The sequence below is a fragment of the Plasmodium inui genome (assembly GCF_000524495.1).
Source record: "Plasmodium inui San Antonio 1 unplaced genomic scaffold supercont1.5, whole genome shotgun sequence".
In the NCBI taxonomy this organism is placed as follows: domain Eukaryota; phylum Apicomplexa; class Aconoidasida; order Haemosporida; family Plasmodiidae; genus Plasmodium; species Plasmodium inui.
Window position 1 is genome coordinate 1,110,181 of NW_008481839.1, and position 16,029 is coordinate 1,126,209.

The 16,029-nt window shown below is 46.4% G+C and overlaps 6 protein-coding genes across 6 annotated transcripts in view; 3 read left to right on the forward strand and 3 right to left on the reverse strand.

The window, feature by feature from the left end:
* Nucleotides 1-801: 801 nt before the first annotated feature.
* Nucleotides 802-1,885, forward strand: C922_01712 (cytochrome c oxidase subunit 5b; the record flags this gene model as incomplete). The annotated part of the gene is made up of 2 exons (XM_008817315.1): nucleotides 802-1,170; nucleotides 1,415-1,885. 2 exons carry the CDS (start codon nucleotides 802-804, stop codon nucleotides 1,883-1,885), a joined length of 840 nt encoding a protein of 279 aa, XP_008815537.1.
* A 1,373-nt stretch (nucleotides 1,886-3,258) lies between these two features.
* On the reverse strand, nucleotides 3,259-4,320 carry C922_01713 (phosphatidylserine decarboxylase; the record flags this gene model as incomplete). The annotated part of the gene is made up of 1 exon (XM_008817316.1): nucleotides 3,259-4,320. The coding sequence occupies one exon, from the start codon at nucleotides 4,318-4,320 to the stop codon at nucleotides 3,259-3,261; it is 1,062 nt and encodes a 353-aa protein (XP_008815538.1).
* A 2,829-nt stretch (nucleotides 4,321-7,149) lies between these two features.
* On the forward strand, nucleotides 7,150-8,097 carry C922_01714 (cytochrome c oxidase subunit 6b; the record flags this gene model as incomplete). The annotated part of the gene is made up of 4 exons (XM_008817317.1): nucleotides 7,150-7,227; nucleotides 7,419-7,504; nucleotides 7,736-7,809; nucleotides 8,042-8,097. The coding sequence occupies 4 exons, from the start codon at nucleotides 7,150-7,152 to the stop codon at nucleotides 8,095-8,097; spliced, it is 294 nt and encodes a 97-aa protein (XP_008815539.1).
* A 562-nt stretch (nucleotides 8,098-8,659) lies between these two features.
* On the reverse strand, nucleotides 8,660-10,524 carry C922_01715 (hypothetical protein; the record flags this gene model as incomplete). The annotated part of the gene is made up of 2 exons (XM_008817318.1): nucleotides 8,660-9,820; nucleotides 10,345-10,524. The coding sequence occupies 2 exons, from the start codon at nucleotides 10,522-10,524 to the stop codon at nucleotides 8,660-8,662; spliced, it is 1,341 nt and encodes a 446-aa protein (XP_008815540.1).
* A 1,205-nt stretch (nucleotides 10,525-11,729) lies between these two features.
* C922_01716 (hypothetical protein) lies at nucleotides 11,730-14,162 on the reverse strand (the record flags this gene model as incomplete). The annotated part of the gene is made up of 3 exons (XM_008817319.1): nucleotides 11,730-12,226; nucleotides 12,401-13,781; nucleotides 14,079-14,162. 3 exons carry the CDS (start codon nucleotides 14,160-14,162, stop codon nucleotides 11,730-11,732), a joined length of 1,962 nt encoding a protein of 653 aa, XP_008815541.1.
* A 1,706-nt stretch (nucleotides 14,163-15,868) lies between these two features.
* C922_01717 (hypothetical protein) overlaps nucleotides 15,869-16,029 on the forward strand; it is a gene marked incomplete at both ends in the record, with an annotated part of 1,339 nt that continues 1,178 nt past the window's right edge. Inside the window, one exon of the mRNA XM_008817320.1 lies at nucleotides 15,869-15,951. Within this exon, the coding sequence (XP_008815542.1) occupies nucleotides 15,869-15,951 (83 nt within the window). The remainder of the gene's footprint in view (nucleotides 15,952-16,029) is intronic.

The window sequence follows — 16,029 nt, forward strand, 5'->3', positions numbered from 1 at the left end:
GCTTTGCTCGAACGCCTCTTTCTCACCCATTTTGCTGTTCTCGCCTCTGCGAGTGGCAAAGGAAAGAAGGGCGAAGAAAGCGATACGCACGCTCAATTCGTGTGAGGACATATTGCAAACATATGCACTCGCAAACTCATGTGTACTTTTGGGGCCTCTCGTAGTGAGTGCTCTAAGGCTCCGAATTGAGGGTACATACACCTCACCACTCCTTCGTTACATGAGCGGGGCGACCGGCCTATTTGTGCATTCGCTGTGCCGCCTTGCGTCGGCGTTTTGAATACCCCGCTTTTTGTGACAAAAAAGAAAAAGATACGGAAATGTATCTTACCGGACTGACCATTTCTGTCGTTATTACCACAATGGTTTGTTTTTTTTTTTTATTTTATTTTTTTTTTACGCTAATGCTTTGGAAATGCAAGGAAATGCAAGGAAATGCGGAACAGCGTATACTGACTCTCCTTCAGGTCTGATACCCCGAGGAAAGCGCAACGACGCTTCGGCAACGGCTTGAAGCTGACTACCGCTGAATGGTGCGCGCGTTGAGGCAGCATGAGCAAATGTACAGCGAATGTGCCTCGTCTGCACCGCTAGTGTATGCTGCACATTTGTGAGCAAAGACTCCCCCCCGCGGGAGCAGCTCCACCGATTAGGCACGATCGCGTAAAAATTGCTCACAAGTCCCCTTCCATTACTACCCAAATCTTCACTCACCGCACTAGCGCAATCGTCCAGTAGTACCACGCGCGCTGGATCGTCCTAACCCCCACAATATACACAAAATATACCACTTGAGCGAAAATGCATTTGGCTAAGCCAGCCAGAGTGTTCGTAAGGACAGACATGGGTCATTTCCAGAGGAAGTTCATCTTTAACGCGAGCACCATTTCGAAGTGTAGGCAAATCCAGAAGAACCCATTTTCATGTTTTTCCCAAAAAGGGCAAAGAAGAAACTACCTTCATTTTGCTCGTACATTACCGGAAGATTACGAGCTGCCTTTAGATACCTTTCCAGACAATATCAACGAAGTGTTAAAGAAGGATAAAAAGACACTTGACTTCATTCAGAGCTACTGGTACTGGAAGATTCGGAGTGAGAGCAATTTGCTAAACTACGAAAAGTTGGTGAAGAAGTCGTATAAGCAGTTGGCCGTGGACATGGGCATGCAGGTCAGTGTACTGGGTTGTCAAAGGGGACAGAGATGAAGACGGACATAGTGTGGAGAGACACACCTGTGCGTAATGCCGCCTCTCTCCCCACCCTCGTGTAGCGCTTCTCATGTCGGTGTAGGGGTCCCTCCCCCCGCACCGGAAAAGAACATCGCCGCAAACAAACATCGCTGCAAAAAGCCGCGGCCAAACGTCGCTGCCAAACGCTTCTTCCAAACGCCGTGTCCCTTTCCCCACTTCGTAGATTGCCAACCCCGATAATGAGCACATGCTGGCCCTCCTGGAATTTTACGAATACCTGAAGTCGTCGCCATTCGTGGGACCCTTCGGCACCATTGAAAACCCCGTTATTGTGCCCAGTGTGCACACAGAGCGAGTCGTCTGCTGCACAGGGGGGACAGGGGAAAACGAGCACGTCCCCCTTTTCTTTCGATGTAGGGAAGGATTCTTATATCGCTGCGGAGAGTGTGATCAAATTTTTATGCACGTGCGTGTGTTGTACTCACTGGAGGATGGGAATGACCCCTTCCCCAATGACCCCGATGTGGATGATGTATTTGATTTAAATTTAATTGAAGAAAACATGAGTCTGTACAACGACGACCAGTACGTCCGGTGGCCCACGGGGAATGTGACCTACCGGCAGATGTTTCTCCAGGGCAAGTGGGGAAATGAGAAACCGAACAACGTTTCGTACATAAGTTCAGAGAAGTGAGACGCGGACCTCACTGATCATTTTCTTATGGACGCTAATGGTTACGCCACATCGTGGGCCTAGCTGGGTGTGTCCATGTGTCAGCTATTTTTTTTTTTTTTTTTTTTCAATTTCTTGTTCCATTTCGCCTGAACAGGCAATACATTATTAGCGACGTTTTTGGTACAAAAAAAAACAAAAAAAAAATGCTACAACATTTTGGCTACCTGGACGTAGCTGCCTATACCACATTGCAACCTTCGCAACAATTTGTCCTAATCGTGCTACGATGAATGCTAATTGGCATCTTAATTTCGCCATTTCGTGTTTTAAAAATGTCGAATCTGTTGGGGTGAAGTTTAACTGCTGACTTAGCGCAAAATTAAGATTGTAAGAGAATCGGTATGCAGGGAACATGGTCATATAAAAAAAATGGGGGTGTAATTCAGAGGGTAGATGAAATTAAAAATCGCGCAACGGGGAAATGGTTCGCTGCGTGGCTGAACGGAGGCACAGTTTTGCCGTTGCAAGAAGGAAGTGCGACATTTCTCAAAATTGGGGGCATCCGCACGAAGCGACCCGTGGAAGTGGAAGTGGAAGTGGAAGCGGCCATCTGGTAGGTGCCTCCGGCATGTTCACAGGTAGGCGAAGCGGAATGGCTGCACATTCGATGGTGGCACTATCGCGCGGACCTGCTCTCCGATGGGCACACTCACAAATGGTGACCCACTCGTATTCATCCATTTACCCGTGTAGTACTTTCACCTTTCTTTCACGTGATAACCGGTCCCTACTACAAACCCATTTCAACTTCAAGGGGGTAGGTGTTCCATCAGGAAGGAATCAATCGTACAGAGGAGGGGAAAAAAAACAAGAAAAGAAACAGATCAACTGCACATGAAATCAGTTAATTCAATTGAAGTTAATCGAATTTAATTACAAATGACAAATCACCTAGGTGGAGGTTACACCAGGGGTCCCCCTCTCAGTGAAAATAGTCACATATGTATCACCTCACATATAAAAAAAAAGAAAAAAAAGGGATGAGTCACCTCACGCACACGTGTCACATAACGTTGTGCCTGTTCGGGTGAACACGCATATATGTTGATGGGTGGGTGTCCAATAAATGTGGGGAGAGGGGAAGCAAGACGGTCGAGAGAAAGCCACTTCGTCTTGCATTTGAAAAATGTGGAAGCCAAGTGATGGACACCACGCGGGTGCCAATCGGTTGAAGTGTGTGTGTTTGTGGGGGAGGGGGGGCGTCACATATAGAGAGAGAGCAGATTGTTGAGAGTCACTCGTTCGTAATGCCGCGACGTTGCTGCGATCCTGTGTGTGGCCTCTTTCCTTCCCGAAGTGCCTCTTTCCAGAAGTGCCTCTTCTGGAACAACTCAACTCCTAATTTTGATGAACCTGTTTTTCTCCTTGACGGGCTCGCCAACCCCGCCAAGCCTCTGTCCCACGGAGACCGGCTGGTTGGGCTTGACATTCCAAGAGAAGTCCTTCTTATTTTCAAAGATGACAACAATGGATGAGCCCATTTTGAATTCCCCAATTTCGTCACCAACTTCGAGATTTTTATATGAGTCGAAAATCTTCGTGTTGATATCTCCACCCATGTAGCTTAACTGAGTTCTCAAACTATTCGTCACCAGTTCTTCATCATTAATGATTTTTATATTGCCAACATTGTAGGCACTAATAGCTCCATAGTAGACATTCCCACCTTTCCATTCTCCAGAGAGGATAACCCTCTCGTTAATACTAAAGAGATTATTAATGATTTTAAACATACCTTGAAAAACTGGAAACAACTCTCCAGATATGTGTCTTCTAATTTTGTATTTGAAATTAAAAGGGGCATGGAAATGGTGGTACTTTTTTGGACTTAAATAAAAAATGGCATAAAAAAATTTGGTACTTTCGTCGTTGTACTTTTTCTGGAAATTGGATCCTAAAAAACTGCTCACCTTAAATTTGACTCCTTTAATGTTTTCAAGATAATCGGATGTCAACTCTCCGTAATCCATCAGTACACTGTCACATGGACTGACTATGGAGTAATCACTAACATCTCCGATGGGTCTTGTTTCCTCTCTTATGTAACGAGAAAAGAACTCTCCAATGGATTTATATGACTCAATTGGGTATTTTATTTCTTCCTTGTTGATATGCATGTATTTAATTAAAAAGTCAAAGATATACAATCTGTATGTGTTTGGTATTTCTATTTTTAATATCTGACCTGTGATGCGACTCCTTGTTCGTCCGAAGAGCAGTCGTGCCCAAAAGAGCTTGTTGCTTTGTGCCGCATTTTCACTGTTGTCGTGTAGGATCAGCACTTCGTGGTACTTGTATTGGAACATCAGGAGGAAGGACAGGATGGTCACCCCCGTGATCACGTACTTGTTCTTGTAGAAGCGGAAGATGTTGTCTCCCTCATTCTTCTTCATCGTTCTGCGGGGAGCAAGCACAGGGGGGGAGCGCCAGATTAGCAGTAACGTTCCTGGCGCTACTGGCGTTCTTGGCGGCTCTGGCGCTCGTTACGCTCGTTACGTTCGTTACGTTCGTTACGTTGGTGCCCCTCAGCACACCTCGGCACAAGTTCGACTAAACGCGTAAATGTCCCCGCAGTGTAAAGTAACGAACTGGAGCTGACTTCTCGCGCGCTTCCTAGTGATGTCTAATTTTTTTTTTTTTTCTTACCTTTCTTGTGCGGGCTAAAAAGAAAAAAAAAGAATATCCCTCCTTCACTTTTTGCAAAACATTTCCGCACCTCCTAAATTAGCGTAATTTCTGGGTGACTCAAAAGTCTACGCGTGCCACTTTTTTTTTTTTTATTTTCTTTTCCCTCTTTCTCTCATCCGCCGAGGGATGTAACTACGGATAGACGTATGCAACTCAGGTACGCACGTGTGCACGGGACAAATAACGAATGCGACTCCTGCTCGTCGTGGCAATTTTTCCCTTCGCACGGGCGCACAAAAGTTGATCATTCGATTGGGGATGGCAGCGATGGTGGCCGTGGCGGTAGCCGCTCGTAGGTACGTACGGGATTGCCAACTTTGGTTGCGCTAGCTGGCGATACACTATAACGCAGCGCAACCCGGTCGGAGTTCCTCACGCGGGGGCTGCACACCTGGTGATGTGGTTCAACAGAATTTCACCTCTCTCCCTTTCGAACTCCTTCCCACGTTGAGGGGTGGACTAAAAACAGGGACTACATGTGCATACCGTTGGTTACACTACTCTCTAATTACCTTTGTCCTTTCTTCTTTGGGGGAAAAAAAAAAAAAAGATTACTCCCTCTTGAGGAAGCAGTTAGCAGAATTATTCGTGAGGCACCTACGCATGCAAATGTACCGTTGCAGGGGGGGGTGGAAACCTGCGCGGTTGCTTTTTGCTAATGACGCAGGGGAGGGGTGAATTCGAAACGGAGGCGTCACGCAGGAAAGTATGCACTATAATGGGTTAAAAAAGGGCGATGGTAAAAATATGTTCCAAAATTGGATCATTCCGCTCATGGTCCCAGGGGGAAGGTTTTCCTCTTCAAGAAAACATCATCGCACTGAGCTCGCTACGGTGCAGATGGGTATACTGTGCGAATAGATATGCTGTAAAGACGGCTATACTGTGCTGTCACGTTCCATGTGTAACGCGGTGTGCGACCCAAGTGCCTTCAGACGCAGGGAGAGGTCCCTACCCAATTTACGCGCGCGCATTTGTAGGAGGAGACATAGACTCATCAATGGTTGGAAGCTCGGGGTGGGAAAAAAAAAGGCAAAAAAAGAAGGAGAAAATAAAACTGCGCATAAAACAGGGGTAATGACAGAAATGGGCAAAAATTGCACAAAGCTTGGCGCAACTTCTACAGCAGAGAGGAACAGGGGCCGGGCGCACATATACAAATGCCCCTATACATGGCGATCATCACACGGTCACCGGGAGACACCTCCAAAGCGAGAATTAATAACAGGGCAGTTAAAAAAAGACGAAACAAAGGTGAAGAAAAAAAAAAAAAAAAGGTAGGAACATTTTAGTATACTTAATAAAATAAAATGCAGCGTTACCAATTTGGGAATGATAAAAAGGGGTCCATCAGGATGGAAACGCTTTTTCGTTGATTCTGTGAAAATAAATGCACATTCAAAAGTTTTCTCTTTGGAAAGGAGGGGAAAAAATAAGCAAGCTGGAGGATGATCACAAAGGGGAAAAAATAAGCAAGCAGGAGGATAATCAAAAAGGAGAAAAAAAAAAAAAACAAATCCACGTGAGACACCTACAGTAGGAAAAGTTGCTCTGAGAATCTCTGCAGATTGTGCATACGTAGAGGATGGTCCGCAAGGTACACCTTCCGTGTATATGATTTAAATTGCGGGGCATTGTGGGGCAGGCACTCCTTCTGCGCTATGGTCGACCCGGTGGAAGTGGAGGAAAAGATGCCCACAGGGCTGAAGAGTAGAGAAGCCACACCAGTCGCGGTCGGCACATCACTTTTTCCCGCAACTGAAGCGAACCACGCGGGGGTTCCAATCGCCGCTAACCCTCGCAGCGAAAGGGCGAAGAGAATCTCAACATGGTGCATGTATCACTGGTTTGGTGTCCCCTTGGAAAGCCGACTTTTGTCATTAGGAGGGCAAATGGCATACACGGTCGAGCCCTTATAAAGCAGTCCCTCTGGCGTGCAAGTCGTACGTGCGTGCACGCATTTCATCCCTGTGCATACTGGCGCGGCGTGCAATTCTGCACAAAGCTGAGCAAAAGTCGCAGGGGGAAATTTAAAGGGCGAATCCGGCCAGACGAAAAAATAGGTCCACATTCCGCGCGGGTAATAAAAGAAAAGTACCATGCCGCTAATCGATGCTACGAGTCACTCATGCCAGTCAGTCATGCCAATCGATACTTATCGACCGGTTGGTCTTTCCCCCCCGTGAGGTAAAATTTCCAAGAGTCCCATCCCAAAGGTCGCCATACCGCGCAGGAAAAAAAAAAAAAAGAAATGCCCCCAAAGAAGGTGTACATGTAAAAAGGCAAAACCAAAAAAAAAGTATGCTTCTTCCTAATCGGCTATCGACAAAGGTTACCACTTGACCAAACGGAACTGCTATTTATGTTCATCGCCAGATGTAACGGGCATCCCATTGTGCGTATGTTTTCTTGCCCTTAAAATGAAGCATTGCTCATACATGTAAAAAAAAAAAAAAGAAAAAAAAAAGGAAAAAAAAAGGTTAAGAGTTAACGATTAACAGATAGCGAAGCATATAACAAACACAGGTGACACAATGACGGCCCCACACTACCTAAACCCCAAACTGATGAAGAACTACGATGAGCTGACCTGCCACAATCCCCATTCCAGCGTAATTCTTCACTGGAGGATGCACACATCGCTGCAGACGTGGAGTGACTCCTTACGCCTGTGTTTGATGGCAAAGTGGCACTCACAAATGTTGTGTGTGAATTCACCTTCCCCTTGGTTAACTACCTATGACATGTATGCTTCCCTCTCTTCCTCTTCCCTCTGGCTTAACAGGACCCGCGATTTTTGCAGATGAATCAGTTTAACCACTGTGCCTATAGATACACCATGTTCTGCCGGTGTGCACGTGAACTAGGGGAGGATAACCCCCGCTGCAAGTGAGTTCCGCTCCGGACATGTCGCCAAAAAGTTGCAATTACGCATGTCAATGGGGCAAATCTTAAACGTATTTCATCAGTTTGGCTGGACGTCATTAGAGTATCGATTCAGAAGGATAAATGTTTCCCCTTCTATAGGGTTTCACCCTTTTGATGGGGTTTTCCCCTTTCGATGGGACTTCCCCCCTTTGCTGATTCTTCCCCTTTCTTTCCGTTTGGCCCTCTTCCCAGATTTCACTATTACCGAGCCCAAATTGCCTGCACAGCGGAGCAGCTGGAGGACTGGGATGAGCACAGACAGAAAGGTAGGAGTCGCCCCCTTGGGCAAAAGAGACCACTCTGGATGCGAAGCGCGTTGCATCCATTTGGTTTTTCGTTTTTTGTTTTTTTTTTTCCAAGCGTGGATGAGCCCAGGCAGGCCAACCATGTGTGTTTTCACCCCGTATTGTGCACAGAAGCATGCGTACAAAAGGGCATTCCTCAATCCGCATGTGTTAATATCCCTTCATGTGTGTATTTTTTTTCTCCTATTTACAGGAACATGCGTCATGGATGTGATGCCCGACCGGCTCACTGCTCACCTGAGGCAGTAATGCGCTGCGGAGTGGCGATATCGTCACGATGTTGCGACCAGGCCGCCACCATATCGCCGCGATGCTGTCGCTATGCCACCGATTCGGCGCTGCTGTCTTTGCAAAATGAATGAAGAATGAGGAAACTATTTTAATTGTTGACAAGGAGGGTGTTTTTTTTTTCCTGTTTATTCTTCTATGCAGAGTGGCGGAGCCTGCGGCTGTGTTACTCATTTGAGTCTTCTTTGGATGGCTCCCCGAGTGACCATCTCGAGTGGCCATTTTTGGTGCTCCTCCCCGCCTCCCCCTATTTTTTGGTACAAAAAAAAAACCGCTTCACGGCTGTCTTTAATCCAACACTCGAAGAAGCAGGCCCTCCAAAAAATGTACATTACAAATTTTGTACAAGTGGGGTGGCGAACCTTTCTCATTTCGGCGGAGCTGCTTTCAGGGTCAGGAAACCCCACACGATAAGGAGGTTACCCTAGAGTACTAAAAGGATGGTACCGCCGAGTACTAAAAAGACGGCACCCCGATGTAGAAGCAAAAATGCCGCTCCTTCCCCTTGGCAGCGGTTGTCGAACTAAAAATTTTCATTCACGAGGACGTTCGGCTTGCTAAAGAGTTCTATGGATTCCTTTATCTCTTTGATTTTTTTTCCCAGTTCAATTTTCTTGGAGTTGTCTTTGTTTGTCTTGTATTCCTGTGTTGCCTCGGTTAGTTGTGAGTGCAGCTCCTTTAGGACGTAGTTGCGTTCGTCGTGCTTTAGGACTCGATAGCCCTCGGGCACGTCCGTCGACTCATCGACAACGTCCTTTTTTTTCTTCAGCATGTAGGTGGGTAGCTTGCCAAAATTCTTGTGGAGGTTGTTCCGCTTGTCCTTTTCGGTACTCCGTAGTTCGCTCCCCCGTTTGGAGAGTTTCTCTATGATGCTGCTTTCATGTTTAGCAGGTGCGCTTACATGGTCGGTTTCTGCGGCTGCATCTTCGCGCTTCTCACCTTGGCATTTGCTGGACGCCTCCAGGTATTGCGGTTCCTCCTCCAGATTCTCTGTTTCCTCTTCTTCGTATTCTACTTCTTCTTCCCCCTCCTCGTACTCCACTTCTTCCTCCCCGTATTCTGCTTCCTCCCCCTCCTGGTACTCTACTTCTTCCTCTTCTTCTTCCTCGTATTCTACCTCTTCGTCGTATTCTGCTTCGTCACCCTCCTGATACTCCGCTTCTTCTCCGTCTTCCCCCGCATACTGAATCCCCTCGTCTTGACACTCCACGTGGTCCTCCTCCACCTGCCGTGCGGCAGATCCCTCCGTGATGACCCGATTGGACATCGTTGCCTTGCTTAGGCCCAGAGAGGACTCCCCAGTTTTCTGCAAATTTTTAGCCACCTTAGAAGCCACATTTTCAAACCTCTTCATTTTGAATGGCTTCTTATTCTTTGCTTCTTCCTTCTGTTCCAGGACCTTCTTCTGTAGAGACACCTTCTCCTGTATTTTCATAAAATTCTCCTTCATGTAATTTTTGTCTTCTTTGCTTCTAATGTGAGGAAATGCTTTATTGATGTCTTTCATTTTTTGTACGAAGCTGCTGGAAGACAGCTGGTTCTGTGCGTTTATCTTTCTCTGTGCATTGTTTTGTGTACTAATCGCTTTGGTAGCCTTGTATAACTCTCTTTCCTCCTTCAGTTTTTTCCTTTGCTTTTTCGCTAGCACCTTGCGGACGTTTTCGCTCAGGTTTTCGTTTTTGCTCTGCCGTGGGGTGGTTAGGCGGTGTAGTTAGGCGGTGTAGTCACGCGATGGTGTAATCAGGCGATGACCCCTGTTTAGACTTAACGTCGGTAGGATTATAGACGCACTGATTGGAGGTAGACTTGCCCCCCCGAGGGACATCTGCCTGCCCACTTCCCCATGCCGTTCATCTTCACAACAAATGGCAGACGAGAGTTACATCGCGCAATGGTACAATCGGAGGAGAGAAACAATGCACGTACTTACTTGGTTCATCATGGGGACTATTAAAATTTTTAAATGAGAAAAGCGGAAGCGATGTGGATGCGTTTGGGCCTCTTCAATCCATTTACTTTCCTCAAGAGGACAAGTAGACGTGCAGATTGCCTCGTGTTGTCTTCTAAGATTTGTTGGCAGGAATGGTGGAAAAAGAGAGGGAAAAAAGGTGTGGGGGGAAAGGAGCTTCTTTTTTCCTTTTTCCACCGTTGCGGAAAGAGATAGAGGATGCAAATGGGGAAGGGAGGTGTCCTTCTACATGTGCGTACACATGGCGCTGCTCCGAGGTGTCTGTCAAGCCATTGTTGCTGTTCCTCTTCTTCTCCCAACTGGACGGCGGTGCCTAGCGGGGTGAATGGCTTCACAGATGTGGCATCCTTTGTGCACACATAGTCCACCTCATTAATTTTGTGGCTTCCTTGGACGTGTGTTTTTGCCGGTCTTTGCATTTTTTCCTTCCTCCTTCGCGATTTTTTTTTTTTTTTTTTGGAGAAGGCTGTCTATGGGTATTGCATCGTTCCCGTGAAGGATTAGATAATGAAGAATACTCGAATGGCATCCTATTGCCGCTCAATTGTTTTTTTTTTTTTGACTTACCTTAACTTAAGTCCCCTCCAGAGCGGTCCTTGAAGAAATCACACAACTGTGTCACCTGGAAGGAAATAAACTACGTACGTCTGTCCTCTGCGACGCCGCTGCGGAAGTTGAAGAGACCCTTGGTCCCTTTGGGAGAAGCGACACAATTCAGAGTGCCCATAATTATATGTCTCCGCTGACACGGCGCGTGCACACTTGCAGGGATTCCTCGGGGGAACACCCACAGGTTGGACTCTTTTCCTGCATCGAGTTGAGCCGCCCCCAGCGTGACGCGTCATAGCGCTGCGTGACTGCAAACCCCTTCGACGAACCGATCAATCGACCAATCAACCAATAAACCAAGCAACCAGATGGCAGAAAAGGAATCCCTCTTTCACAACAGCATAACTGACCCGTACGTGGTGAACTACGTGTGGCTTTACGGAGACAACATGCGGGCTACGCCTAGCACCCTCCCGAAGATGTCCCCCCCCCATTGGGCCAACGTCAGAGATGGAAGTGAAGACACCTACAGTAGGGGCAGCAACGGGGGGTATTTCACGCAGGATATTTCGCCATCGTCACCAACATTGAAAATTTCGAAAATTGCCTCCCCTTCGCCCCGTCTGGAGAAAAGGGAAGATACCGTTTGTTAACAGAAAAAAATGAACAAGAGCAAAAAAAAAAAGAAAAAAAAAAGCTACACATTGTGGTGCAATTTTTAAAGTGCTGTCAGGGACGTGTCCCTCCTTCTGCTTCCACTTCCCAGGGACAATCCATGTATACGTCTTCCCGTCGTGGCCGTTTTTTTTTCTTCTTTTTCCTTTCCATAACGGGTACAACTTGGCGTAGCAGCCTCGGCAGTGTTGCCTCTTACGATTGAGAGAAGGAGAGTTAACCGGTTTGGAAGCGGATCGGTGTAGCGCCGATGCGATGGAACGAAGTGGGTAAAGTAGGAGACATTTCGCACAGCTTTACCACTTCGCCGCTTTACTTCTTCACCGCTTGACCACGTCACCGCTTGACCACTTCACCGCTTGACCACTTCACCGCTTGACCACTTCGCCGCTTTACTTCTTCACCGCTTGACCACTTCGCCGTCGCGCGGGCCGAAGCACACCATGGCCGGGACGTCGAACTTGCGGTAGCATCTTTCCCGGTCAAAGTTCTTTTCATCATAAAGTATGTACACGTAATCCTCTATCCTGTCTTGATATGTTTTCAAAAACAGATCAACACAGTTCTGTTTGTTGTCGAGCAGAGCACACCTCGGGGCATCATTCGGCTTTCCTCCTTCTACTCTCCTGCTAGACATGTTAAAATAAACTCGACCTCCCTTCATGTGCATTCCCAAACATTGCAACATGTATGTAGTCCTGTCCTCATTATGTATTGCTATGCACTGGTCTATGAAGCTGATATTTAAGGAGAAATAGTTTCGGTTGTTGGCTGAAAATAAAATGCTGTGGAGGTAATCCAGGCGAATTTGTTTTACGTTGGGGAAGAGACAGCATCGCTCGATAAAGGAAAGTTGTTTTATCCCCTCGAAGAAGCAGAAGTAGTTAGCTCTTTGAACTGGAAGGAAAAAAAAAAAGGTGGAAGCGGGAATGAGAGAGTGACAGAAACGGTTGTAGTGATGATTTGTTTTTTTTAGAGGCAGTGTGCACGCGGGTAAAAGAAAATGCAAATACAGCACCGACTTTGTGAGCCTCTCTTTCTTTTCGAGATGTTCGCGGTGACTGGCCTTACGTTCCCTCCCTAGGCCAAGCGACGCTGAATACCTCTCGAGGGTGTGACAGAAATGGGAGTAAGTGATGCCATAGTAAAGGCATGACTGCATGCCATCTGGGGAGCACAAGTTCAGGAGGACGATGCAAGAGAGGCAGAAGTCAAGGTGACTTAGAGTGACCTGCTTAAACGAAAGTTTGTTCTTCAGTATTTCGTTAATCATTTCGCGAGTAGATGAACCCATATCGGTTTCTCCACTTCCTGCATCTATGTTAGAAGCAGATCTATTCGTCTTCAGCGCGATGTCTATGTCATGAAGCACCTTATTCACAAAGTTGGAAATGTAGGAGGACACACTCGCGACGTTCTTCCGGTTGTCTTCGTGGTTATACAGGAACTGTTCCTTGTCCGGAGGGGGTGTACTTCGCGCGGCCCCTCTATCTGTCATCCGAGATGCACTTCCAGGCGCCGTTGAACCTCTTCGCCCCTCGGTGCGCCTCGAAGTGTTGCTCCCCTTGAACTTCACATAGGAATACAAAAAAAAGGAGACGATGTAAAATTTGAAGTGGGACAGGTAAATGAGGAAGAGGTCTTCCTGGGTGAGGCGAGTCGGTTCGGTGAGGGTACCCTCCGTTGCCTCCCCTTCTACTTCCACCACGGCCGGAGAGGTAGTCGCGTTGTCACGCCCCTCTCCTCTTGCCTTGTTAAACAGAATAAAATGAAAATTGTAGTCCAATCGAAGTCGCTTCAGTTTGTCGTTGAAGTAGAGGTAAGACAGCATGTATACGATAATGTTGTTATTAATTCGGGTGCATCTGTCAAAGATGTTTTCCTTTTTCACTCGGGCGTTCACTTCCTTGTCTATATTTCGAAGTTCTATTTCGTCCTCTGAGTAGAGGTGATAGAAGAGTTCATTGGCGTACCCGAAGCGGGGGTGGTAGTTATTCTTCGGTTGGTTCGTTCCAAAGGAAGAGTCTTCATCGGGGTGGTTGGAAGGAGTGTCGCTCGTCTGGCCCAGGGTAGAATGTCCCCCGTTTAAGGTACCCTCCGTAGCTGCTCCTCCGATTCCTGCGCCCCGGGTAGCTTCTCCCTTGTTAGGTTCTTCCCCATTATAGGCATCTGCCCCTGGGCCAAGGCCTCTGCTCCCCGACCTGAGTCTCCTGACCTCCTCCAAGAACGAGTCGTAGCTCCTGATCTCGGTATTAAAGAGAAAGGCGTTTCTCTCCTTCTCCCGATGCAGCAACGTCTGGTCCTCGTCATCAGCCAAGTGAGTGACGAAGTGCAAAAAAATAAAATACACATCCTTAAGGTAAAGGTTAAGCAAATAGTAGTTATTTAGGCCCAACGTTTCTATGCACCTCAGTGTATTAACGTCTTCTATGTTGATATTTCGCATGTAGCCCTGCAGGGGGGGGAAGCGTCATGGAATCGGCTGTGTGTCAGCGAAGTGTCTTTGAGTAGGTGGTGCACCAGTTTCCTGCCTCCTCGGTGGACCCCTTTTTTGCGTGCCTTCTGGGGCCTCTCACATGACAGATCAACTCGAGAACACGCATAGGTGGTTTCACTTGGAAGGGGGTTGCCACAAACTCTTTTGGGAAGTTCCCTCAATGGGGTACACATATCAAATCGGCGCCTCACCACATCGCTGCCTCATCACACCACCGCATATCAGCACGCTGACAAAGCTTCTCATCCTTACCTCAATCTTAATTTTATTTAACTCCAGGGCGGACGTTATTTTCGAGTCGTCCGAGGTGCAAAAGCGTCTGGAGTATTTCACCATCTCGTTTACGTCTTGGTGAAATTTCCGCTTCGTTCTTTTCTCTTGGAGAGTGCGGGTGTCGAAATTTCCCACTCGTCTGTCATGTGCTCCCTACGGTTCTGCGCAGCCCGCCAGCTTTTCGCTGCTTCGGTTACCATCACTTCTGCCCTCTCTGTCCCCCCTTTCCCCTGCTCCACAAGAACAAGCCGATGATCCAAACGGAAAAAAGCCCCATTCCTGAGGCGACGCAAACAACCCAAAGAAGGTGAAAAGGAAAACAAAAAAGCACTCTTTACGAACGACCTGTATGTTTTAAAATAACCCTAATTGGATATAGTCACGAATTCTTTTCTACACCTTCCCTTGTGTTTTTTTCCCAAGGTACAGGTGCATGGTGAGGGAAAAAATAAAAATAAAAAAAATAAAAAAAAAAGGGTCTCACGAATGTTGGAGCTAAACAGAGGTAGAGGTATTAAAGAGGATGACAGGGGGGCCGACGTCTCTTGGGGACACAAAAATGGTAAGATAAAGCAAGAATCGAATTAAAAAAAAAAAAAGTAATAATAAACTGAGGATAAAGTAATAACCAAATAATAATGAAATAATAATAATAAAATGAAAAGGGGAAAAAATACAAACGTGAACAAATGATTAGGGAGAACGAACGAGGGCAGAAACCAACGGATGAGCAATCCCAGCTTTGTTCGTATGGTTAAGGGCAAAGTTAGGTAGATGCAGGAAAAACGCAATTGGAGGAAAGGGAAAGATTCAGAGGATTAGTTGCAGAGAAGAGAACAAATGGGAGTCGAGCATCCCTCCCCCAGAGAGTATGCCACAGCGGGCGAAGTAATTAGTGAATCACCTCTCAATGCTCATGCAAAGTGGAGGGAAGAAAAATAAAAAAAAGAAGGGTACGTTACAATACGAATACCAATACAGAGTTAAACAAAATGGGCAACAACAAACTGTAGAGAGTGGCACAAAAAAAAAAAAATTTCAGAGAAGGATTGGCGTAAATCCATTAGTGAGCTAAAGCTTGAAGGAACCAAAAGGGAAACGTATACAAAAAAGCAGAGTGCAGTTCATATGCATAGCAGAGCATACGTGGCTCATCATATGCCGCTAAGACGATGATTTACTTATGTACGAACCTGCGAATGTACGTGCCCTGGTTTATTTGAGTAGATCACTGCCAGATCAATGAAGAGTGTAAAGCTCGGGAAACTGTAATGATTCGGTCAGAAAAATAGACATATCACGCTGTGCATCAGTTCTACCTTTTGGTTTTACTGTGCGTTTTCAGATTTTGTTCCGTCTCTGTTTTTTCTGGCTTAGCTTCCTTTTCAGCGTCAGTTGTGCGCCCTACTTGACCCTTTTTTTGGTTACTTTTTCGTTAATTTTTTTTTTCTCTAATTCTAGCCCCCATTCGAAGGCGCCGCATGTGTAACACTGCATGTGTGGCGCTGCAGGTGTGGCTCCGCATCTGTTGCTCCGGATGTGTAACACTTCACTAGAAACTCCGCATGTGTAACGCTGCACTTGGGATTGCATGTGTGCGGTTCTTCACTGTCGCATCATTGGTTCTTCTTCCTTTTGTTCATCCATTTTCCTCCTGTCATTCATTTAACTATTTTTTTCATTCATTTGATTTTTTTTTATTTGTTTATTTTTTTTATAAATCCCATTTGTTCCTTTCATTGTATAAATACACATAGCGGAAAAACAAAATGGAAGAAAAAGGCCAATCAAAAAATAAGCGAGTAATGGAGTCTCCTTACGACTTTGAATTGTATTACTCTTTCATAGCTAAGTGAAAGAATTTTGTAATGCATATGTCTGTAACATATGCGTTTTGTTGGGCGCGTGTTTTGCGAAGGGACATTTTTTT